General features: G+C 43.7%; 1 protein-coding gene across 2 annotated transcripts in view; it reads left to right on the top strand.

Moving 5' to 3' along the window:
* Positions 1–26,176, top strand: part of TNKS (tankyrase) — a 320,206-nt gene that overhangs the window by 129,485 nt on the left and 164,545 nt on the right. For both annotated transcript variants that reach the window (XM_065597440.1, XM_065597439.1), the window contains exons 4-5: positions 6,060–6,096; positions 6,947–7,022. In XM_065597440.1, the coding sequence (XP_065453512.1) occupies positions 6,060–6,096; positions 6,947–7,022 (113 nt within the window). The remainder of the gene's footprint in view (positions 1–6,059; positions 6,097–6,946; positions 7,023–26,176) is intronic.

Genomic DNA, 26,176 nt, shown 5'->3' with positions numbered 1-26,176 from the left:
TCTCCATTGTTGCAATGTCCTGGTGAAATCGCTCGCCGTGCTCGTCGCTCACTGCTCCGCAGTTCGGTGGAAAAATATCTAGATGAGAGTGCAAAAAATGTATCTTTAGTGACATGTTGCAACCAAGGCTTTTTGTATGCCTTGAGGAGGTTTTCCACCAACAACCTGTAGTTGTCTGCCTTGTTGTTTCTGAGAAAATTTATTGCCACGAACTGGAAGGCTTTCCATGCCGTCTTTTCCTTGCCACGCAGTGCATGGTCAAATGCATCATCTCGAAGAAGTTCACGAATCTGAGGACCAACAAAGACACCTTCCTTTATCTTAGCTTCACTTAACCTTGGAAATTTTCCACGGAGGTACTTGAAAACTGCTTGTGTTTTGTCAATGGCCTTGACAAAGTTCTTCATCAGACCCAGCTTGATGTGTAAGGGTGGTAACAAAATCTTCCTTGATTCAACAAGTGGTGGATGCTGAACACTTTTCCTCCCAGGCTCCAATGACTGTTGGAGTGGCCAGTCTTTCTTGATGTAGTGGGAATCTCTTGCACGACTATCCCGTTCGCAGAGAAAACAGCAGTACTTTGTGTATCCAGTCTGCAGACCAAGCAAGAGAGCAACAACCTTCAAATCGCCACAAAGCTGCCACTGATGTTGGTCATAGTTTATGCACCTCAAAAGTTGTTTCATGTTGTCATAGGTTTCCTTCATATGGACTGCATGACCAACTGGAATTGATGGCAAAACATTGCCATTATGCAGTAAAACAGCTTTAAGACTCGTCTTGGATGAATCAATGAACAGTCTCCACTCATCTGGATCGTGAACGATGTTGAGGGCTGCCATCACACCATCGATGTTGTTGCAGGCTACAAGATCACCTTCCACGAAGAAGAATGGGACAAGATCCTTTTGACGGTCACGGAACATGGAAACCCTAACATCACCTGCCAGGAGATTCCACTGCTGTAGTCTGGAGCCCAACAGCTCTGCCTTACTCTTGGGTAGTTCCAAATCCCTGACAAGGTCATTCAGTTCACCTTGTGTTATGCGGTGTGGTTCAGAGGAGGAGGATGGGAGAAAACGTGGGTCCTGTGACGTTGATGGTTCAGGACCAGAAGTTTCATCCTCTTCCTCTTCCTCGTCTGACTCAAGTGAGAATGATTCTGGTGCATCAGGAACCGGCAGTCCTTCTCCGTGGGGTACTGGGCGTATAGCTGATGGAATGTTTGGATAATGCACAGTCCACTTTTTCTTCTTTGACACACCTTTCCCAACTGGAGGCACCATGCAGAAGTAACAATTGCTGGTATGATCTGTTGGCTCTCTCCAAATCATTGGCACTGCAAAAGGCATAGATTTCCTTTTCCTGTTCAACCACTGGCGAAGATTTGTTGCACAAGTGTTGCAGCATATGTGTGGGGCCCACCTCTTGTCCTGATCTCCAAGTTTGCAGCCAAAATAAAGGTGATAGGCTTTCTTAACCATAGTGGTTATACTGCGCTTTTGTGATGCAAAAGTCACTTCACCACAAATATAGCAGAAGTTATCTGCACTGTTCACACAAGTACGAGGCATCTCTGCTTACTTTGGCTAAACAGAAATGTGTCCCTTTGCAAAATCAAACACTGACAAGTCAAGGGTCGTATATACTGACCCAATAGCATATCTTGAAAACTAGAGCCAATCAACAATTTTAAGCATCATTTTCGTTCTCAGTGACCCAGAATTAGTAAAGTTTGACTACATTTATTTCAGAAGCATTTTGGCTGTAGAGCAGTGTAGACAGTCCACGTCTCGCAGGCGTACAGCAGAGTTGGAAGCACAACTGCTCGGTAGACCTTCAGCTTCGTTGGTAGGCTGATCCCTCGACATTCCCAAACGTTGGAGCGCAATCGGCCAAATGCAGAGCTGGCTTTAGCAATTCTGTAGTTTACTTCATCATTGATTGACACTGCTCTGGAAAGGGTACTGCCCAGGTACGTGAAGTGGTCCACTGTCTGAAGTCTCTGTCCATTTACAGTGATGGATGGTTCTGAGTACGGAGCGTGGGGAGCTGGCTGGTGCATGACCTCAGTCTTCTTGATGTTAATAGTGAGACCGAAGGTGTTGCATGCAGTTGAAAACTTGTCCATACTGGTTTTCATTTCTGGCTCTGTACTAGCATTCAGAGCACAATCATCGGCAAAGAGAAAGTCTCGAAGTACAGTTTCCTTCACCTTGGTGATGGCACGCAGTCGGCTCAGATTGAATAGTTTCCCGTAAGTTCTATACTTCAGGCCTACTCCTTCAGTGCAGTGTTGAAAGGCATCAGTCAAAGTGGCAGAGAATATCATGCTGAACAAAGTGGGTGCTAAAACAAAGTCAGATGTTTTCGTGAGGTCCACAAAAGTTGTGTAGAGTTCACGATTCTGCTCTTGACATTTCTCCTGTAGCTGATGCACAGCGAAGATCATGTCAATAGTCCCACGTCCCTTGCGGAAGCCACACTGTGATTCTGGCAGTAAGGCCTTCTCCAGGTGAGTGATCAATCGGTTCAACAGAACCTGTGCAAGAACTTTCCCCGCTGTAGAAAGCAGCGAGATTCCACGGTGATTGTCGCATACCTGACGATTGCCCTTCCTCTTATAGAGGAATTCTTGTGGAATGGTTCCCTGCTTCCAAAAGGACTGAAACAGCTCAGTGAGTTTCCGTAGCAGCACGGGTCCACCGACTTTGTACACCTCTGCTGGTATGGCATCTGACCCTGGGGCTTTGCCACTTGACAGCTGATTGATAGCTTTCTTCACTTCGTCCTCTTCTGGTGAAGCATCCATGGAGTCATTGACTGCAACCTGGGGCATCTTGTCAATGGCCTCATCATTGATGACTGAGGGACGATTGAGAATTGCTTCAGAGTGTTCAGCCCATCTCTGGAGAATCTGCGTCTTCTCTGTAAAGAGCATAGTACCATCAGAGTTCAGAAACGGAAAGCTCCCAGAAGACTGTGGACCATAGAGTGTGTTGAGGGCTTCATAAAACCGCTTATAGTCGTTCCTGTCCGCATATGCCTGTATTTCATCTGCTTTGACGCTCAGCCACAAGTCTCGCATTTTGCACAGTCAGTTCTGTACTGTTCTGCGAGCGTTGATAAAGGCGGTCTTCTTTGCTGCTGAGGATGGATCGTTTTGATATGCACGGTGCAGGCGGTGCTTCTCAGCAAGTAAGACCGGGAATTCTGCATCATTTTCATCAAACTAGTCTTGCCGCTTGCATGTGGAGGGCCCCAAAACCTTCAATGCAGCTGTATGGACAGTGTTGCGGAATCGCTCCCAGTCTTTCTCAGCGTCATCCTCAATACGAAGATCAGCAAGCTCATTCTCTAGGTCTTCCGCTAGATTTTCAGTGATGCGGCTGTTCTTCAGCTTCGACACGATCCCTTTGAGAGCCTTACAGCCTTGTGGTCGTCTCTTCGGCATGATACGGAGCTTCATTTTGGATACTATGAGCCTATGATCCGTCCAACAGTCAGCGCCACACATAGCTTTTGTAACCCTGACATCTTGTCTATCCCTTCTCCTGATGATGACATAATCGATCAAATGCTAGTGCTTGGAACGGGGATGCATCCAGTAAGTCCTGTTATGGGTAGGAAGGCGGAAGACCGTATTGCTAATCAGAAGGTCATGTGCTGCACAGGTTTTCAGCAGTAACAGGCCACTGCTGTTACATTTCCCCACTCCATTTTTCCCGATGACTCCTTCCCAGGCTGCGGCATCGCATCCGACTCTTGCGTTAAAATCGCCAAGTAGAATCAGCTTGTCTGTGCAGTCCACTGACGATAGCAGAGTATCTAGTTCTTCGTAGAATTTATCCTTCACACCCTCTGGGTTGGTCATTGTAGGAGCATCTGCGCTGATCAAAGTAGTTTGTTTTCCTTTTTGAAGCGGAAGCTGCATTGTCATGAGCCGGTCATTCATACCCTTGGGGGAACTGGCAAGTTTCTGAACAAGATGATTCTTGATGGTGAAGCCAACTCCAGATTCGCGACACCCATCACTGCTGCGGCCACTCCAGAAGAATGTATAGCCACCGCCTGACTCGGACTGGTGTCCTTTATTAGCAAGGCGAGTTTCGCTAAGGGCTGCAATGTCAATGTTGTAGTGTGCAAGCTCTCTAGCGACAAGTGCTGTTCTTCTCTCCGGTCTGTCTGCCGTGATGTCCAGTAACGTGCACACATTCCATGTGCCAATAATGATATATAATAATAAACAACATCAAGACATTTTTCTAGTGGCCAGAATTTTTTGTCATTATTGCTTTATTTGTGTAACAAAATGTAAATTATTTGATTCAGAAGTCAATCAGCGCTTTTGATTCTGCATTGATTAGAAGTACTGTAATTATGCCCAGTGTTTTGTTTACACTGTTCTAAGACTGAAGCATATGTTGTGTCCTGGCTTGAAAAAATCATGTCACCAGTGGTAACTAGGAAAATTCTCTGGGTGAATTTGGAGAGCAGCAGGGAGACTTAGCCATTGTTTTTTTGCAGATTCAAATCTTCATTACAAACATGTTTCTGTGAATGTTCCAAAAATGAATCTAATCTTGTTTTTCTAAGTCTGGCAGCCAGCTTTAGTGCCTCTGCTGGTGATTTTAATTTTGTAATTAACTAGACTTGGTCCATTACACTGCTGCTATTCAGAATCCTATAGGCAGCCATGAAACTGTAAAGAACTGTCAGTTTCACTCTGATGCTGGTTGGAAAAGCTAAAAGTGATGGCAGAAGTAGACACTAAGCTGTTCACAAGGGAAGATGACCCAAGCACTTCTCCCAACAGTTAGGGTCTGGGTTGGGGAGGGAGAAAAATAACTCAACTCTTCTAGGGGACGTTGATTGGCATCTTCCTACTTATCAGCTGCTTAGGGTGGGATTTTCGCAGATGCTCAGTGTAGGTCTGACTGCTCGCATTGAAGTTAACAGGAGTTTCACCAGAGGCTGGTATAAATAAATGTGGGTGGTAGTAGGCTTTTTAGCAGGGCCTTGCCTTCATACCTCACTCGTGCAGGAGAATGCGATATCCCATTTTTTCGTATCTGCCTTTGGGTGGTTGCTTTAATCTTCTGGCTACTAGGAGTCTAGGACATTTTCCAAACCCCGCATTAAGCATTCCTGGGATGTCCTACTTTCAGAGGGTTTGCTGAGGATGTTTAAAAGTGAATTTTCTAATTCTGAATATAACTTCACTTAGATTTAACAGCCTTTAACATGTATAGTTGTGATTCAGCTTCACTGAATGTCATCTCATTTGCAGTTAGGTGCCAGAACAGCTCATCTCCACCGTGTGCTCTTTTCACTTAAAATATTCAGGAGATTCAATTTTGAAGTGTACCACAACCATTCATGTGATGTTTTTTTTTTTATATTTATGATTTAAGAACATGCTCACTGCAATTAAATGCAAGTTTGAAACTACAACTTTCAGAGGGCTTGTGCCCTTTTGGGTATATTTTATGATTTTAAAGTGAATGGTTTTCCTGAAGTCTAGAAAAGGTTTCAGAAGTTCTGATTTTTGTAATTTCCTAAGCCATTATGAGCCATTGCTGTTTGTAAGGACATTGAATAATAATATTGAACTTCAAAAATAAACTGCCTTTAAAAGGTACAAATTACCAGTTTCTAAGAGCCATAATGCCTTGCTTTTGTCTCAGAATGTATTATGCTTCAGAAGTATACTGTGTCATTCTGAATGGGAAAGTGGGGGAGGGGACATTGTCTTCAGCTGGCATGCTGTTATCAGAGGGAATGTGTTTCTGGACACAAGATTTAGCATTCATTGGTTGTCTGAAGAAAGCCATTTCATCTGAGGATTGGATAAGAAGCTATGTCAATTTGCTGCCCGTCTCCAAGGCACTGGTGATGCTGCCTTCACAAGCTGGCTAACGTCACAGCTCCATCACCCAGCGGGGTGTGGGCTCTTTTTTTCTCCTCTTCTCTGTTTTAATTCTGTATTTGCTTCCTATTGCATTTCTTAATCTATCTTCTGCCAAATGCTAACAGCATGATATTTTGTAATCATTTAGGTGAATACAAGAAGGACGAACTCCTGGAAGCTGCTAGGTAAGTGCTGCTTAGAATACAAAGCATATTTTGGAGATGGGAAGAGATGAGGAAAAGGCGCTTTTATAAACTGTAATGTTTTGCATTGCCTTCTATGAAATGATGCAGATAAACCAGTTTATTAGAATAAATCTCTTTGGACTTTACAATCTGTTATAAATAGAAAAGTCTATTTGTTTAATTGAAATCTCCCAACATGATGCTTATAAGGTTAATATTAATTGTGTTCTTGCCTTAAGCTGCTAGAATTCCTATTTACCATTTAGTGATTGTCCTTTTTAGGTGCAAATTACATATTTTTGGAGTATTTCCCTTTTTGTTTCACCACCTGAAAGCTTTATTTTCAAAACACAGCCTAGAGAAGCAAGAGCGAAAGGTGTAAAGTTCAGTCCAATATTCTAGAAATGATTTTTTCCTTCGTTGTCTGACAGCTTGTAAAACAGTCATTCTTACACTGTATTTTCCCTTTCAGTCACATTTTAAAATGTTATTTTTAGCAATATATACTGGTATTTGGCATGTGATCTGAAGAATAAGTTAACTACTAATTCAGAAAATGGCTTTCAGCAGATCAGTAAAACGGGCTAAAGGAAAGATCCTATTATAAGGCTGAAGAAAGAGATGTTAAGACATTTTTTTGCATGAACTACTGTGGATTTAATAGCAAATAGAAGAATATTCTGTATTTTATCAGCAGTTCTAAAACACTTGTGAGATATTTTGCAAATTGATGTATTTTCCACTCTGCTTTGAAGAATAGCAATATATACTACATTAATATGAAACTTCTTATCAAATCTTTTACAAAGGGACATGTCTCTCTTCCCCCCCCCCTCCCCCGCCCTTGCAGGAGCGGTAATGAAGAAAAACTAATGGCTTTATTGACTCCTTTAAATGTGAACTGCCATGCAAGTGATGGGCGGAAAGTAAGTTAATATCTATTTAATATTTTTACAGTTTTAGAGAGGTAAATGTGAACACTGAAATGCAGATATATAAACCAGAACAGAGTATATAGCTAAATTCTAAATTATGTGTTTTCATCATGAAATTAAATGCTGCCATACTTGATACTGGCAGTTGTGACAGGTGGACAGAGCCAGTGGACCATGGATTTCAAGCATGTCTTTTCTTTTAAATGTCAGATACTGTGTTGTATAGAAAATGAGATGGCAGAATCTTCAATAATAAGAACAAAATGTACCATTTTAGACTGTTAATAAATAGCTAAAGGAACAGAGGATCATTTACTATCTCTACACTATACCGGGGTTCTCAAACTGTGGGTCATGAGGTTATTACGTGGGGGGTCACGAGCTGTCAGCCTCCACCCCCAAACTCCGCTTCGCCTCCAGCATTTATAATGGTGTTAAATATATTAAAAAGTGTTTTTAATTTATAAGGGGGGGGGGTCGCACTCAGAGGCTTGCTGTGTGAAAGGGGTCATCGGTACAAAAGTTTGAGAGCCACTGCATTACATGTTGTGGCTATCCCATTTGGGGGAGAGGAGGGATTCTTCAGTAGAGGAAGTTGGCTCTCATAGGCCCTAATACCTTGCCAGTTAAAGCTGACAGCGTATTAATGAGATAAGAAAATTCAGTCAGTGCTAAACTTAGACATTGCATTGTTTGGCTTGGCTGTTTTATTTATTAGGGATGCTGAATGAAAGAAAATAAGGATTATTTGGAATTAGGGGAAGGGAAGAGCATGTACAAAGAAGCAGAATGCTGGCAAGACTTTTAGGATATGTTAATGTAAATTACATAATGTGCATCTGGCTACTTAATTTCTATGCTTAATGTCCTTAGGGTTTCATGATTTATGATGTTAGACATTCACATTAACAGACACAGATTTGTCTAGCTTTCTAGGCTTACAAACTTTGGTGGCTATTTTTAAGTATGTGTTGGAATTTTCTTAATATATGTAGATTAGAAAATCTGTCACATGCGATTGTACATCACACTCTGAAGAGTTTGATTTGATCCAGTAAATAGGTATTTCAGACTGAAAAGCATGTGTTTTAAATTCTTACTGTTCTTAAAAGTATTTTCAATGCAATTTTTTTTTTAAGTGTAATAAAACTGCTGACCCAGATCTGCAGCTGGGGTAAAATAGGCACAGCTCCATTGAAGCCAATGGAGTTATGCTGATTTACACTAGCCAAGAATCTGGCCCACTTTATTCATAGGGAAAATATCCCTTGCCTTCCCATTGCAGAGTCCCTGGGGTTTGCTATTAGAATGTTGCTTTGTTTGTTAAAATATGCTGACAGACCTTTACAGGCATCAGTGTGATTAACATTTGCTTAAATGAAACAAGTAACTTTTTAACAGAAAAATTTTAAATATCTTTGAATTGCAATATCTAGAAATGTTAAAAAAATAGAGTGTTTTATTTCCACAATCCGTATTTTAAATGTTAAAGGTTGTTGTCATTAATTGAACCCTTCTGAATCTTGGTAGAGCAAGCTATTTAAGCAATTAAGTTTAAGACCCATTAAAAAATATAAGAATGGCCATACTGGGTCAGACCAAGAGTCCATCTAGCCTAGTATCCTGTCTTCCAACAGTGGCCAATGCCAAGTGCCTCACAGAGGGAATGAACAGAACCGGTAATTATCAAGTGATCCATCCCTTGTTGCCCATTCCCAGCTTCAGGCAAACAGAGGCTAGGGACACCATCCCTGCCCATCCTGGCTAATAACCATTGATGGACCTATCCTCCATGAACTTACATAGTTCTTTTTTGAACCCTGTTATAGTCTTGGCTTTCACAACATCCTCTGGCAAGGAGTTCCACAGGTTAACAGGTTAACGGTGCGTTGTGTGGAAAAAATGCTTCCCTTTGTTTGTTTTAAACCTGCTGCCTATTAATTTCATTTGGTGATCCCTAGTGTTATGAAAAGGAATAAATAACACTTCTTTATTTACTTTCTCCACACCAGTCATGATTTTATAGACCTCAATTATATCCCCCCCTTAGTCGTCTCTTTTCCAAGATGAAAAGGCCTAGTCTTGTTAATCTCTCCTCATACGGAAGCCATTCCATATCCCTAATCATTTTTGTTGCCCTTTTCTGAACCTTTTCCAATTCCAATATATCTTTTTTTGAGATGGGTTGACCACATCTGCACACAGTATTCAAGATATTGGCGTACCATGGATTTATATAGCGACAATATGATCTATCCCTTTCTTAATGATTCCCAACATTGTTTGCTTTTTTTGACTCCCGCTGCACATTGAATGGATGTTTTCAGAGAACTATCCACAATGACTCCAAGATCTCTTTCTTGAGTGGTAACAGCTAATTTAGACCCCATCATTTTATATGTATAGTTGGGATTGTTTTCCAATGTGCATTACTTTGCATTTATCAACATTAAATGTCATCTGCCATTTTGTTGCCCAGTCACCCAGTTCTATGAGATCTCCTTTGTAGCTCTTCGCGTCTGCCTGGGATTTAACTATCTTGAGTAATTTTGTATCATCTCCAAATTTTGCCACCTCACTGTTTACCCCTTTTCTCAGATCATTTATGAATATGTTGACTAGGACTGATCCCAGTATAGAACGCTGGGGGACACCACTGTTTACCTCTCTCCAGTAATGCAGTATTTTGTCCTGATACGCGGGGATCTATGATGTACTCTCTATGTATTATAATAAAGATATAAGTCACAGTTTGTGTTTTTAAAAAGATAAGACAGACCTGTTCAGATGAAATATTATTTAAATGTTTATAAAATACCGTTTTGTCATAGTTAAGTACTAAGACACACAAATCAGCAACACATTTCTGGTTGAGCATTTGAGCCCCATCTCTACTGATATGAGGCGAAAGGTAGGATTGCTACTTTTGTCAACAAGACCAATGATCCCTCAGAAATATACTGTCTTGAATTTGTGTTGCCATGAAATAAAAATTAGATGTAAGGAAAAAAAATTGGTTAGTAGGCATCATTGAATGGTATGACAGAACTTGAGTTAACACAAAAGCTTAATTTAAGTCCAAGGTTCAGAAAGCACATCAGAGTTAGAATTAAACAATGCTGACATTTAGAGAATACATTGGTTTGTGTGTTTGTCCAATTCTTGTCAGTAAAAGAACTAGTTGCTAAAAGCATTTTAAGCAGTCAGGTGGTTTACATCCAGGTAAGGTTCTGTTAATCGTTAGGACTATGTCCTTTTTGTAATAGTAGTCAGTATCATAAAAATGTGTATCATCGAGTCTGTTTGCTAAATAAATTGAATCCTCTCACCCACAGACAAAGCTATTTTATTTTATATCGCCACCCAATATAACACGAATTCAGATATAACGCAGTAAAGCAGTGCTCCGGGGGGGGGGGGGGGGGGGGGCGTGGGGCTGCGCACTCCGGTGGATCAAAGCAAGTTCAATATAACGTGGTTTCACCTATAACGTGGTAAGATTTTTTGGCTCCTGAGGACAGCGTTCTATCAAGGTAGAGGTGTAATTACAACTGATGGCACATAGACTGTTGTGAGCTAGTGTCTCACCTGGTTTAAGTTGGAGTAGGTACATTGACTCCAATTGACCTACATCGATTTACACCAACTGAGGAACTAGCACATTGGTTTTTTTAAATGTTTTACTGTATAGATAATAGACTGGTTTTTCATTCCTTAATGTTTAGTTTCAGAAAAAACTCTTGTGTATTTCTCTTATTTTAACATACCATCTCTGTACTAGCTAGGCACAAATTTAATTGTAGGTGAGCAAATTTACGCTAACCTCTGTACTTTTGTTTGTTTTATGTTACACAAAAATAAAAATAGACATCAATAGGTTCCATACATTGTGCTCTTTACATTTTAGAATCTGCATACTAAGAGTTGTTGCATTAGACCTACTACTTATGTTTTCCCAAACATTTTTCCTGTAGCCATTATTGTCAGAATGTATATAAATGCTTGCTATAATTTTATAGTTTACCCATTTTTTGTCTGTATAATTTTTACGCACCATAGACAAGATCCACTGTATGTGTGTGTGTAGGATACTACACAAGTAACTAAGCTGTGCAGTGCACATAGTAAGTTTCTTGACAAGACAACTGAAAGCATTATATAGTAGCAAGATTTCACAAGAAAACAAATAATATTAAAATATCCCCTGGTATGCATGCTTTTCAAAAATTCTGTTGGTTAGAGACACAAGTCAAGTAGGATCTGTTCTTCCACATCTGTGCCTTCCAGATGGCTGGATACCTCATATCTCTGTAACCCCTCTTCTAGAAATGGATGCAAGTATTCATCTACAGATAGCGCTACTTGAAGCGGCATCAAGGTCAGCGTGAATGTTTGCTGCCTTTTGAGGGGACTACCCCAAATAGAAGCTTTACCTTTTACCCACCACGGACTCAAGGAGCCTGTTCCCACAGATTGCATAGAGAGGTTTCCACAGGGCAAGCAAAGAGGAGAAATGATTCTATGAAAACAGCGCTTTTGGCCTACCCTCACCTCAAGAATTGCCTAAGAAACAATGTCCACCCATGTTCCAGAGGTGGCCATATAACCTTTAAAATGTACTCCACCTGAAGCTGACTAAAACACTCTTTCTGAAAGAGAACCTGAGTACCCTGCTGAGGGGGAGACAGAGTGCATGTGCGCATGTGTGCGTATACACGTGCATGCGCGCGCACACACACAAGCAGTTTCCCTTTCTTCTTGTTCTTGCTCCTCCCTTTCCCCATGGCTTGTTATCTTTTCTTACTATGATATCTGTCTAACTTAAATTTTTTCTTTTTTTGGAGCAGGGAAGTAGTTGTCTAGTCTGTAAAATGCCATGTACACCTGTGGTTCTATATATAAATTACAAAAAATGTTACATTAAAAGAACACTGTTAAGGTTGCAAATCCAAGCACTCCAAAGTTAGGAAATGCCAGAGTTAAGATTACCTGATCACATGCTTTTTTTCCATAGAACCCTTGCCTTATTCAGTGTAAAGGATAGACCGTGCACACATAATGAGTAACTACTCTGTATTTTGTTTTATCCATATAGGTCAGTGTGTGGCCCCATGCCTTATTTACTGCACACTATTCAAACCTTGCTCTGCAGACAGTATTATTAATTTTCTCAGGTGCTTTTCCATGGCGTTTATCATGGTACACCTCTACTCCAATATAACGCTGTCCTCGGGAGCCAAAAAAAATCTTACCACGTTATAGGTGAAACCACGTTACATTGAACTTGCTTTGATCCACCGGAGTGCGCAGCCCCACCTCCCCAGAGCACTGCTTTACCGCGTTATATCTGAATTCATGTTATATCGGGGTAGAGGTGTAGTACCTGAGTGCCCTTCACAAACATTGATTAATTTTCTCAACTCCCTGGGGGATGAGGGATGGCATTATACCCATTTTACAGAGGGAAACTTAAGCACAAACACATTAAGGTGAAAAAGTTTCCGCTAATTTTGGGTGCCCAGTTTGAGAGACTTTGGGCCTGATTTTTCAGAGTACTTAGCATTATAAGCTTATTATGATATGCATCTAATTTAGCTGTTGTGTCCTCTGGAGCAGGGAAATCATCTGGTCTGTAAAATGCCATGCACAGTTTATATATGCCAAGCACAGCTCCTATTGACTTCAGTTGCAGCTGTGCATGCTCAGCATTTCTGCAAATCAGACCCCTGGATCTCAAGTCAGGCACCCAGAAAATGGGGAACACAATCAGGGACCCTGTGAAAAGCTTGGTTTCATGTATTTGCCCAGCATCACACACAAGAACTATGTGGCAGAGCAGGGATGTAACCCATTTCCCTAGGGCAGCATTCAATAGCTTTAACCATGAGGCCATCCTTTCTTCTTCCTGCAACCCCCTGCCTCATTCACTACATACCTTCAATCCTCTGCAACAAATGAGACCAGTCCCCTTAACTGCACAGCTTTGATTAGTTCTCAGAGCACACCTACCATCTAGAAGAATTAGTATGTATAGTGTACACACACAAAGGCCCTCCTCGTCCAATTTCGGTCTAACCTACTCCTTTACTGCCAACCCTAATGTCTGTCCCCCAATACATCTGCCAGCTCCCAGTCCCAGTCTCCCCCCACCAGGCTTCTTGTCCTAATATACTCCGTCTGCCGCAGTGCCCCATCTCCTCAAATCCAGCATTTGTCCTCTATGTATTTGAGTCAGGCTGCTTCTTCCTAACCCAGACTCCCCTGTCATAGTGGCACAAGAATGCTTTGCCACACAGGGTGGAGCAGGATTTCTGGATTCTATATAGCAAATGCACAGTAAGAAGTCCAGCTCTCGGGAGGGTCCCATATATGCCACTGTGTAGCACCAATCTGTGTATGAGAACAACCCACCCAGTATAGTGTGTGCTTGTACTGGGGGGCAATGGTGTGGAACCTACTCCAGTTCTGAAGCTCTAGCAACATCTACAGAGCAGCTGCAATGCTGTGGAGTGACCTTGTGAGGGATGGTGGGAGATTACATCTCTTTCTGCTTCCCATCCACTCCTCCCACCTTCACTGCCTGACTGCTCAGGCTGTAGTATGCACAGGTCAGGTAAGCAGAAAGTGAACTGTATAAAAAACAGATGAATTATTCCCTAGCTCCCCAGGGAAAGCTTCCTAGTTGCTGTTGGTAAATTGATTTGCCAACTCCTGACTTAGAATACTCGAGTGAGATTAACTTAAAATTTAGGAAATGTAAAAAAATAATAAATGTTGGGTTCTTCTTCGAGTAGTGTCCCTATGGGTGCTCCACATCAGGATGAGCATTTATCTGTGTATTCCTGATCAAAGATTTGTCAGCAGTGTCTGCACCTGTGTCCATGACACCCCTGTGCTCTGGTACAAAGGTATAGAGGGAGGAAGTGGACCACCTGCCATTCCAGTTGCTTCTCAGTTGCCTGCTGCTTGAGATGGAGTATCACAATGTCTGTTAGATAGCTATGCCGTTTACTACCCCTCTCGCTTAATTTTTTCTTTTTCTCAGTATTGTTTTTTTATTTTGTTAGCACAGATTGTGCTTTTTTAGGAGGAGGTTTCCCCTTCCCTCCTTTTGCACGGGGATTTGGGCCTTTATTTTTCTTGGGCCTTGACCTCCGACCTCGAGTAAGGGTTATGCCCGAGACCACACACTTCAAACCCTGCCAGACCTGCCACAGGTCTTTCCCTCACAGCAGCGGACATTCAGACTGCTTCTGCTGCCTGGGAGAGTCTCACATCTTCTTCATATGTAAGGTCTCCTCAGGTTTCAAAAGCAGATCTAAGGATTTTAGGGAGGACAGACTAAAACTCTTGTTAGTGGAGCACTCACTGAGACTGATGGTATCTGAATGATGACACCCCCTCATTCCCCCCGTACATTGGCCCTCCAGAGAGTCCTGGTGACCATCACTACTGAGACAGTGAGCAAAGACCCTGGGTGCCCTTCAAAACCATCTAGACCAGTGGTTCTCAGCTTGCGACTCGCAGGCCACTTGCAGCCTAATCATCACAAACCTGTGGCCCATGTGGCATCCTCAGGGCTGTACGGATAATATATATTGTGTGGATGCGGCCCACGTAACACACAGAGATCTTCATATGTGGCCACAATGGTAAATAGGTTGAGAACCACTGATCTAGACCCTCAAAGAAGAAAGAAAGGGGAAGACATCCTCCCCCTCCCCTGGTCTGACTCTAGGGAGACTCTTGCGTCTGTTACAGGTACTACTGAGGCTTCTATATCTTCCAGTATTGAGATCAAAGCACTGTTTAAGACCATGCTGCATGCTGAGAAGCCATCAGATAACCACCTAGAGCGGCACTTACATGAGCACCAGATTTTGTGGCTCCGAAACTCAGGAACTCCAGGCCACGTCAAAATCCTCATTGATATACCACTTTCAATAGCCAGACCTAAAGGATGCACCAATCACACACTTGGGTACTATCTCCTGTACCACCTGACATACTGTCTCCTGAGGTTCCCTGTCTGGCGCCTTGGTACCGTTGAGTCTCCTATCCCATGAGGGCCTGGAATCTTGGAAGAACATGAATCACCATTACTGAGGGATACCAAGAGACATTCCCCACTCCTACCATGTCACCTCCCAGAGCCTATTTACTGACACTGTCACAAACACCTCAAAAAGTCTTTGTGGGTACAGAGAGACCTTTCTAGCTGGTACTGACCCAACATGCTCCAGTGCCGCCATGCCAACGATAACGACTTCTGGTACCCATGCAATTACAGGGCTCTTTTCTGGTCCTAAGACTAACTCAACCACTGGTACCCGAAGCCATTTCCGCCTCCAGTAGGCAGGGGAGATAACACCTCATCTGATTTTGAGGTGTTTAGACAAGATTTCTCCACCTTTTAACCTCCCTCCCTTGAAGTATGCCATGAAGTGGAAACTCCCATCAGGAGATAAAGCTGGCAACCCTGGTATGGACAACCATGGGAGTCCTTCCTCCTTACCTTTATGCCCCATCACAGTGGGCTTGTTGGAATCAGTGGACCCTTTATGGTGACCAGTTTTGCAAGGTCCTATGTTGTAAGGGGGCACATCAGGTGCAACAACCGTCATCCTTCGGTCCTGCTATGCAGCAGAATCTTCTAAACAAGCCAGAATTACCTGAGGAGGAAGAAATATCACCCTCTGAGATCCTCCTTCTCACTAGATGAAGCGGTTAGGCTCTATCCCTCTCACCCCTATCCCCCGTCTTATGCTGACAATTTCAAGGCCTTATGAAATGTATAGCAGAGACCCTGCATAGTCTGTTGCAGGAGATATAGGAACCCCAGCATTCCCTGTTGGACATCCTTCATACATTCCCTCAGGACAAAATTGCCTTGCCCGTCAATGATGTTCTGCAATTATGTTCCGTGTAACAAACTCCAGCCACTATACCACCTATGTGTAAATGGGCTGACAAAAACACTGCATCCCACCCAAAGGCTCAGGATATTTTTTTCTCACACAACTCCCTAGTTGTAGAGAGTTAACAAATGCAACAGGCAAAATTGGATCCGTTTGATGCCAACCAACGAAGAGCTAAAAAGACTGGATCTTCTGGCATGCAAAAGCTACTCCTTGGCCTCGCTGCAGTTCAGGGTAGCCAATTACCAAGCTCTGATGGCAAAATATGACGATACAAACATTTCCAGGTTTTCATCTTTTATTGAACACCTGCCACAGGATCAGAGAGAATAGCAGGACAGACAATTGTCAAAGCATCTCCCCAAGCCTCGCTCAATGCTGCTGACGCAGTTGCATGCATCCTGGCTACAGCACTAGTCATGCACCATCCATCTTGGCTGCAGTTGTTTGGTCTGCCCCAGGAGGTACAAAACACTGTTGGGACATTCTCTTTGAGGAACACAATTTTTTTAATGACACTGCAGATGAGTCCCTTCACTCTTTTAGAGACTCCTGGTTGACACTATGATTTCTGTTCATCTAAAGCCCTGGAGCAAAATAAAAAGGACAGTAGACCACAGACAGCTCAGTGATTCTCGCCCTGTCCACTACCAATCCATGAGAATGGCCACACCTCCCAAGAAGAAGCTCACATTCACTAAGAAAGGACTGTTCTCTACAGCAACTGCCTAGTCAGCAACATCCTCAAAGTGACCATTTTGACCCTGTCAGGGGTCATGAACTTTCTCCTGCTCTGGATCTTATGCTGCACCTATTCCCCCTCATGCTTATGGGGATCATCTCCTATTTTCTACCTTCTTGAGAGCTCATCACCTTGACAGGTGGATACTGGAGGTGATTTCTATAGGTTACTGCATCCAGTTCAGCTCCTTTCTGTCCCCCCCCACCCTCTTCAGGGACCCCTCTCATGCGATTCTTGTGAGGCAGGAAGTATAATCCTTCCCAATACTAGGGATGATTGAACCTGTTCCATTGGTCTTTGTCGAATAAATATTCTATTCCCAGTACTTCCTGGTTCAGAAGAAAAATGGAGGGGATGTAGAGACCAATTCTGGATCTCAAGACATTGAGCACCTTTGTTCACTCTCAGTGGTTCAGAATGGTAACCCTAACCGCCATAATTCCCTCTCTGGACCCAGGAGATTGGTTTGTCTCTCTCGACTTCCAGCATGCTTATTTTCAAATCGCCATGCATTGCTTGCACAGATGCTTCCTACGCTTTGTGTGGGCAGAGACCACTGCCAGTATCACATCCTACCTTTTGGCCTCTTCATTGCCCCACGATTCTTTACAAAAGTCCCCTTAGCCACCACAGCCCATTTTTGCCCGATGGGAATAATTGTTTTTCCTTACAATTGGCTTCCGAAAGGCCACTCGTTTCTTGAGGTACAGACAGCAACCAGGATGCCCCATCTCTGTTCAATTCCTTGGGCCTCTGCCTCAATATGAAAAAGTTTACTCTCTCATTCACCCAACAAATAGACTTCATTGCGGCCACTCTGGACTCCTCTACTGCCAAAGCATACTTGCCCCAGGACAGATTTGCCACTAAATCCAGCCTCGTCTCAACAATACAACAGTCCGCAAATCACAGCAAGGGTGTGCCTGCAACTTCTGGGCCATGTAGCAACCTGCATGCTTGTGACACCCTTAGCAAGAATACCCTTTGTGTCTTCAGGCCTAGCTGGGAGCAGTATACACCCCCAACAAACAGTCTGTCCAAGTGGAAATCGTACCTCAGAGAGTCCTTGGTTTTCTACATTGGTGGAAGGTGTGTATGGGAGTTCCATTCTTGCAGCCTCCTCCCACAAGGATTATCACTATAGACACCTCCCTAATTGGCTGGGGTGCACACTTCTAACATCTCATAGCTCCTCAGGAGGCGATCCTCTAATACATTGATATGGAGCTCAGAGCAGTTTGCTACACTTGCCAGCACTTCCTACCCCATATAAAGGGCCACTTGATCAGAATAATGTTAGACAACAGAGTAGCAATGTATTATGTCAGTTGTTGAGGACAAGGAGTGTCCCAGTCCGTGTGTGCCAAATCCATAAAACTACGGAACTGGTGCATATTACACTGCATACAGATCTCAGTGGCTTATCTACCAGGACTACAGAGCACAGTGTGGTCTCCCTTAGTACGCATTTCAGCATCGACTATGAGTGGGCTCTGAGCAAGGTATCCCAAGATACTTCTTACCTGTGGTCTTGCACAGATAGAGCTCTTTGTGACACCATCCAATGCTAAGTGCAGATGATTCTGCTTGAGGAGAGGGGCACAGTCACAACTTGATGAGAGATGCCCATGTCATTCCTCAGCTTTGCGTATTGCTATATGCTTGTCCCCTGACTCCCTTACTGCTCAAGGTCTTGAACAAATGTAGGCAAGAAAAGTTAGAAGCCATCCTCATAGCACTGTCATGACAGAGTTGGTCTTTGGGACCACTTCTTCCCCTGCCGCTGACAGAGAATCCCCTCATTCAGGAGTCGAGATCCATCACCCAACCAAACCTCTCGGTGCTTCACCTCAAGGCATGGCTACTAAATGACTTTCTGGGATAGGTCAAGACTGTTCCCCAGAAGTACAAACAGTATTGCTTCAGAGCAGAAAACCCACAAGGAAAACTGACCTGCAGAAGTGGAAATGCTTCCAGACTTGGTACAGTCACTGATCTATATCTTCTTTCGAGTCTCGTCACACACACACCTACCTACCTACCTACCTACCTACCTGTAAAGTAAAAACTACAGGATTATTGCTGAGTTCCATTAAAGTTCCCCTTGCTGCCCTCACAGCCTTTCACACCCCTACCAAGGGATTTTCAGTCTTCACCCACCTCACCACTGTGAGGTTTATCAAAAGCCTGTTCAACCTCTTTCCTCCTGTCAAGGAACCATCTCCTCCTGTGGGACCTCAACTTTATTCTCAGTGCACTGTGGAGAACCCAGTTTGAACCTGTTCTCTACTTCATCTGGCCCTTAAGACCTCTTTTCTTATAACCATCACTTTGGTCAGGAGGGTAGAGGAGCTTGTAACTTTGATGGGGCTGATCCATCATACACTGTGTTCTATCATGATAAGGTGACACTGTGTCCACCCCCTTGCTTCCTACATAAGGTTTCTTCAGAATTCCACATTAATCAGGAAATCCATTTGTCGGTGTTTTTTCCCAAGCACCACTCTTTGAGAGAAGAAACGAGTCTCCATACACTGGATGTAAGACGAGCACTCTCTTTTTATCTAGATAAGACTAGGCCCTTCAAAGGCTTCACCAAGGCTTTTCATCTTGATTGCAGATTGAATGAAAGGACATCCTTCTTCCACTGGAAGACTGTCCAAATGGGCTGCAGGATGGATCTATGAAGCCTCAGGGGTTTACTCTCCTCCAAAAATGATTGGGTCCTGGTGGAATTAACAATTTACCTCTGTAGCCCTGCTGACATACATACCAATCTCAGACATGTGCAGGGCAGCGTACGTTTTTCTAGCACTACACTCTCGTACTTGCTTCCAGAGCTGACACTGCTTTCGGTGATACTGTTTTACAATCTGTCCTGATTCTGGCTCCTCGGCACTCTCCTTCGTAAATGAGGTGCTGCTCAGGAATCTCCTGACATGGAGCACTCCTTGAAGAAGCAGGAGAGGTTCTTGTGCAGTAACTGGAGTTCTTCCAGATATGTGCCCTATGGTTGCTCTGCTTCCTGCCCTCCTTCTGCCTCAGTCTTTTGCTTTTGTGACAGAGACGGAACTCAAGTGGTGGTGGGTCTACCCTGTCCCAATAAATACTTGTACTGGAGCACAAGAATGTCTGGGGCACAGGTGCGGTCCTGCAGACATTGCTGACAAAATCTCTGATCAGGAGTCTATAAAGTGCCACTGGATTCTTTGTTGCTTTTTACAGATCTAGACTAACACGGCTACCCCTCTGATACTTGTCCAAAGTATTTCTCTATTTGCCTTCTGTTTTCTGAACCTTTAGGGAACTCTCAGTCCACATTTTCACACTTTTTTCTGCAATTGTGAAGGCTAGAAGCTTTTTTTACATGAGAACGTCAGCCTTTATTTAAATCAGCTGTTTAGGAGGTGGGGCTTCAAGAAAAAAACCCCAAATATTGCAAGTTTTGTGACAAAATCACGAGAGGGGGAACACTGAACCTTTTCAATTTTGTGCATTTTTCCTTCTGATTGTACAAATAAAAGTCAAACCTTTTAAATTAATACCACATAAATTATCTTTTAAAAAATTGCACATGTAGTGAAAGACTTGTGAACAAATACCTGATAGGTAGTATATTTTACTGTGCCCCCAGGGTATGTTTAAATATTTGGATGTGTTGGGTATGTGTGTGTATATTTAGATATTTGACGTGCCCAATATATTTGCAATGTCACTTTCTAAATATAAGTCACATTATCTTTACTCTGACTAGCTTTCTGGTGGTTAAATATTTCTTTGTTATTGTTTTTAGAGGTGCTAGGGCAGGGGCGGGCAATCTTTTTGGCCTAAGGGCCACATCAGGTTTCGTAAATTGTATGGAGAGCTGGTTAGGAGAGGGGGTCGTGGCCTCCTATCTGCCCCCTCCCCCGGGACTCCTGGCCCATCCAACCCCCTTGTTCCCTGACGGCCCCTCTGGGACCCCTATCCCAAACATCCCCCCCCCCCCGCTCCCTGTCTCCTGACCACCCCTGGATCCCCGCCGTCCCATCCAACCACCCCTTATCCCTGTCCCCTGACTGCCCCCGGAACCCCTGCCACTGACTGCCCCCTGCCGCCCCATTCAACCCTCCCTCCTTCCCCCCAGGACCCTGCCACCATTAACCCTGTTTCCCCCCGACCACCCCGACCCCTATCCACACCCCCGCCCCCTGACCACCACCCCAAACTCCCCTGCCCTCTATCCAACCCCCCCCCCCCCCCCCCCGCTCTTTGCCCCCTTACCGTGCTGTCTGGAGCACCAGTGGCCAGCAGCGCTACAGACATGCCGCCCAGCTGGAGCCGGGCCACGCTACCGCCACCGCGCAGCACAGAGCACCGAGTCAGGCCGGGCTCTGCAGATGCACTGCCCCAGGAGCTCGCAGCCCCGCCGCCCAGAGCGTTGTACCGGCTGCGGGTGAGCGAGCTGAGGCTGCGGGGGAGGGGGGACAGCAGGGCAGGGGCCAGGGGCTAGCCTCCTGGGCCAGGAGCTCGGGGGCTGGGCAGGACGGTCTCGTGGGCCGGATGTGGCCCATGGGCCGTAGTTTCCCCACCTCTGTGCTAGGGTTTCTCTTTTTCTTAACTCTGTGGGTCCTTTTTAGGACAGGAGGTGAAGTCTGTGTTCGACTAAAGTACTGAAAAAATACTTCTTAGGGTTGGGATACGTGGGGATTTGTGGCCATATCTAGACTACAGAAAGGGGTCCTAGTCCATGGCTATGATTCCTCCGCTCTATGTTAATACAAATAGTAATAAAGAAATGTTCTGGGTTAGCTAGTACACTTGCTAAACTAAGGTTGACCATGACTTGCTCTCACAGTTGCATCCAAAGAAGTGGGCTGTAGCCCACGAAAGCTTATGCTCAAATAAATTTGTTAGTCTCTAAGGTGCCACAAGTACTCCTGTTCTTTTTACAGTTTTTAAAAACAATTGTCTCTTTGTCTATGTTAGGTGCTAAGTGGTGTTTCAAACTTGTTAATTAAACGCATTTTATCTGACCCATTTGTTAAATGTGTCTCATTTTCCTAGGCTAGACTGGGCCTAAGAGGCTTCCTTAATCCCTATTGTGTCATATTTCCTCTCCCTCTTCGGAGTTAAACTATTTTTATAATAGGTTATTTTTACTGCTTAATATTTATACTTAAGGTAATGCCCGGAGAGCCCCATTAATAGCAGACCCCTGTTGTACACACACAGGAAGACATGGTCCTGTATTCTTCTAATTTATTACAGTTCCTGTTTTTGGGAGGTGGGGGGACAGGAAAAGGTCTGTTCTCACCCTAGAGCCCAGAAAGAGATGCAGTGATGCTCTTTGTATGTTAGAAGGCCATGTCAAAGTTTATCTAGCCTTTTCTTTAGAGTTCAGGAAGTCTCGTTTCCTTTGTCTCATTTGAGAGTCCTTGAAAAGGGCGACAGATTTGTCAAGGACATGTTCCTTTAGCTGGTTTGTTTCCTCATGGTGATTGCCCTCACACAGTAAAACTCTGGCCCTACTTCTCTAGAGTAGTGCCCTTCTCTTGGCTGAGAGGAGAGACGTTACAGCAGATGATTAGTGCGGAGCTGCCATTTAGTGCTCAGTATGTTAATCAAGCACTGCCATCTGGATTTGGCTGCATCAGAACATGTGTGGAGGACAGTTCTCCTGCCATGGACTTCAGGCTGCCTTTTAAGAAAGGTCAGTGATTATCATTGGGGCATACATTCTCCTCTCCTTGTGAGTACCTCCCTCCTATTATTCATTTCAGCCTAGTCCAATTAGCTGACCTGACACCCCCATGAGTCTGGGTAGTGCTAGTCAGACCCACCATCCACATTGATTTCAGCCAAGAGATGGAAGAAGCAATATTTCCGTGGCTTGGTAACACCAGTGTGGGAACACCTCCGGGAAGCCCATGTCAGATGATGGAACTGAGTCAAGGGAATATCATCAGAACCAGAGTGATTCAGGATAAAATGGGGCATGGAGATGTATATCCCAAGAAGAATCTTCTTTACCTGGGAAAAGAGAAGAGTAGAAGACTCAGTCCACTTGGGAGCTCATCTTGCAGACCTAATTTACCTGGGTAAGGTAAATTCACTTGGATGTTATGATAGTGGGTGCTAGAGAAAGTATGAAGATAAGCAGTGTGGAGTACAATAATGCCTGTGTATCTCAGCCTTGGAAGTCTGCTGGAAGAATTTGGAAGGGAAAAGGAGTTGGCCTAAAAATCTTCCATTCTGATTGGATGGCACTCTACCTGAATGTCAGATGATGGAGATCATGATCATTATGGTTGTTGCCAGTCATAGAAAAAGATTAGCAGCTAAGAATAACTGGGGTTTTTGGGGGGGGGGGGAGGGCGGAGAGAGGGGGGTTTGATGGTTGGTAGGGACCAGTTTAACCCTAAACAAAGAGAAGCACAGAGATAATGCACAAAGAAACATATTCAGGCGTACAATGCAATGTACATATAAACCATTTCTAAAACTAAGTTTTATATTGTATTCTTTTGATGAGCAGTGAGATGAGAGTGCGGATACCAAACAAAATGTCTAGCGCAGTGGTGCCAATTCAGATACTTCTTGTGGGGAGAGGCAAAATCCAATGTTGTCTGCTTCCTCTTCCTCTTCCCTGGGACCCTTGGTCTGGGAATCTCTCCCCTCTCTTACCCACATAGTGCAGGAGCCGGGGCCACCAGGAATTGGCAAACTCCCTTGTGCTACACCATGGAGGAACAAGTGCCAGAGGGGTAGCCGTGTTAGTCTGGATCTGTAAAAAGACGTATTGGAGCATAAGCTTTCATGGGTGAATACCCACTTTGTCAGACGCAACAGACTCTCCCTGCACCAGGTCTCAACACCATTTTGCTGTACAGAAGGGAGCCCGGGTCAGATTTCAGTGGCATTTTGACCTTGCAGCCTGAGTGATGCTCTGGACCACGGTGGTGGCAGCCATACTGATTTAGTACAGGACCCCAGGAGTTGGGCCATGGCCTTCCTTGGTTGCATAGCCTATGGATCTTTGAGCACGTGCAAAATGCGTGGGGTGGGGGGTATTTGCAGCCCCCTCCACCACTTGTTTGTGCCAGTGGTCAAGAATCCTCATGGTATCATAACTCTTGAAAAAACAGAATGTCAGTGAATAACAAGAACATAGAAAAGACTGATCAGATAACCCCTAAGCATAACATTAATTATAAAACTACATTAACACCTCGCAATAGAAACCTATTTCCTGTAGACAAAATTTACTATAATCTGCAAATTCTCAACAATGGTAACTGTTCAATTTTGAAGCACAATGAAGCTAACTATAAGAAGAATGATCTCTTCACTGCTTTTTTCCCTTTTGCAAGGCTGCATTAGTTCTGCGGTGGAACAATGTGATCTACTTCCCTGGATTATTAAGGAATTAAATTATACACCTCATAAATAACCATTTTTGGTTTGAAAAAGAGCATTTGGTAAAATATTTTTTTAAAGTATCTTACATTCTTTAGATTAATTTGGTCCCAAAATATCAGGAACGAACTTGAATATTTATCATCTTAAACTAGGCTGTTCAACACTAGTGCTTTAGGCGTCTAAATATTATATATGTGTTGTACTTGGTACAGTTTACTTTGAGGCCTTACATAATGACATTTATTCTAAAATGAGTAAAGTGCAAGAGAACAATCTTCTAGCAATTCCTAGCAAAGGAATGGACAAAATGATCTAAAATTCTTTCCCATTTTTCCATTAATATGAAAATGCTCTGAATTGCAGGCTGAAATGTTTAAAATGGTGTGGGATAGGTAAAAGAAAAACCAGTGTGCAAAGATGGTAGGGGTTAGGGGGTAGAAAACCATTTTAAATGTATAAAGAAAGTGAAATGGGTCCTATTGGGCTGCATTAGTAGGTGCATTGTCAGCAGATCAAGGGAAGTGATTATTCCTTCTCTGTTCAGCACTAGTGAGGCCACATCTGGAGTATTGCGTCTAGTTCCTTCCCCCTGCTACAGAGAGAATGTGGATAAATTGGAGAGAGTCCAGCGGACGGCAACGAAAATGATTAGGGGACTGGGGCATATGACTTATGAGGAGAAGCTGAGAGAACTGGGCTTATTTAGTCTGCAGAAGAGAAGAGTGAGGGGGGATTTGATAGCGGCCTTCAACTACCTGAAGGGGGGGGGTTCCAAAGAGGATGGAGCTAGGCTGTTCTCAGTAGGAGCAGATGACAGAACAAGGAGCAATGGTCTCAAGTTGCAGTGGTGGAGGTCTAGGTTGGATATTGGGAAAAACTATTTCACTAGGAGGGTGGTGAAGCACCTTAGGGAGGTGGTGGAATCTCCATCCTTAGAGGTTTTTAAGGCCCAGCTTGGCAAAGCTCTGGCTGGGATAATTTAGTTTGGTGTTGGTCCTGCTTTGAGCAGGGGGATGGACTAGATTACCTCCAGAGATCTCTTCCAACCCTAATCTTTTATGATTCTATGATTAGCCTGCTATGATAGAAAAAAAATCCTGATGACAACTAAAGGTTAAGAAAAGAAGACAGCACAGAATCATGGAGAGTTGGATTGATTCCTTGTTCCAGATGGCTTCTATTTCTAAATGTTTTAAGATTGTACACAATCCTTTCCCGATCATTTGGGGGGAGTAACCATGAGTTAATGTTTGTCATGCTACCACAGCAATCACTAAAGTACTCCATTAAAAAGAGGGTAAAGATTTCTTGTGAAATATCTAATGGTTGGGCTTTTATTGGGCTCCAGTGTCTACACTGGGGTTCTAGACCTGCCTAAAAGGACACAGATGAAAATGTGTAGATTTGTGTTGGTGCAGAGAAGAAGGTGATTTCATCCTAATCCCTTTATAGGGACTAAAAACCACTACACCACACTGTTTGAGAAGATTAACAGGAGGATGATTTAGAGGCTTACAGACCCTGTTGGTAGGACTCAGATGCACTGGAAAACTGTGGAGAAGCTTGCTACCTCAAACCAAATTAATTCATAAATTTAAATACAGACCTGATTGGACAAATAAAGCATCAGACTATTGAAATAAAAATCCTTAATATCTACGTCTTCAGTCTACCAACCTAGACCAGCTTGCTGTCTCTGGTCAGAGAGGGTGCACTGCAGCTGGGAGTGAGCCTTCCAGCTCGGGTAGACACTCTCATTAGCTCAGCTCAAGTTAGCACACTAAATATAGCACTGTGGAGGTTGCAGCTGGGACTCTCATGCCCACCTGACCCCATTGGTCTGACGTCGGGTGGCTAGCCCATGTCTCCACTGGAGCCACAAGATCCACACTTTATTTTTAGTGTGCTAGCTCTAGCTGAGTCTGAGTTTGTCTATCTGGACTGAGAGGCTCACTCCCAGCCGCAGTGTAGACATACCTAGAGTGGCCAGCAGGCATCAGCAACCACTGTAAGAATGCTAGATGTTTGGATATCCTTTAGTGACTCCTGTTAATAACAATAACATTTCTTCTCTGTCTTACTTC

The sequence above is a fragment of the Chrysemys picta genome, chromosome 5 (assembly GCF_011386835.1).
Source record: "Chrysemys picta bellii isolate R12L10 chromosome 5, ASM1138683v2, whole genome shotgun sequence".
Lineage (NCBI taxonomy): Eukaryota > Metazoa > Chordata > Testudines > Emydidae > Chrysemys > Chrysemys picta.
Note: the sequence above shows the minus strand (reverse complement) of the source record. Positions and strands in the feature narration are given on the sequence as shown.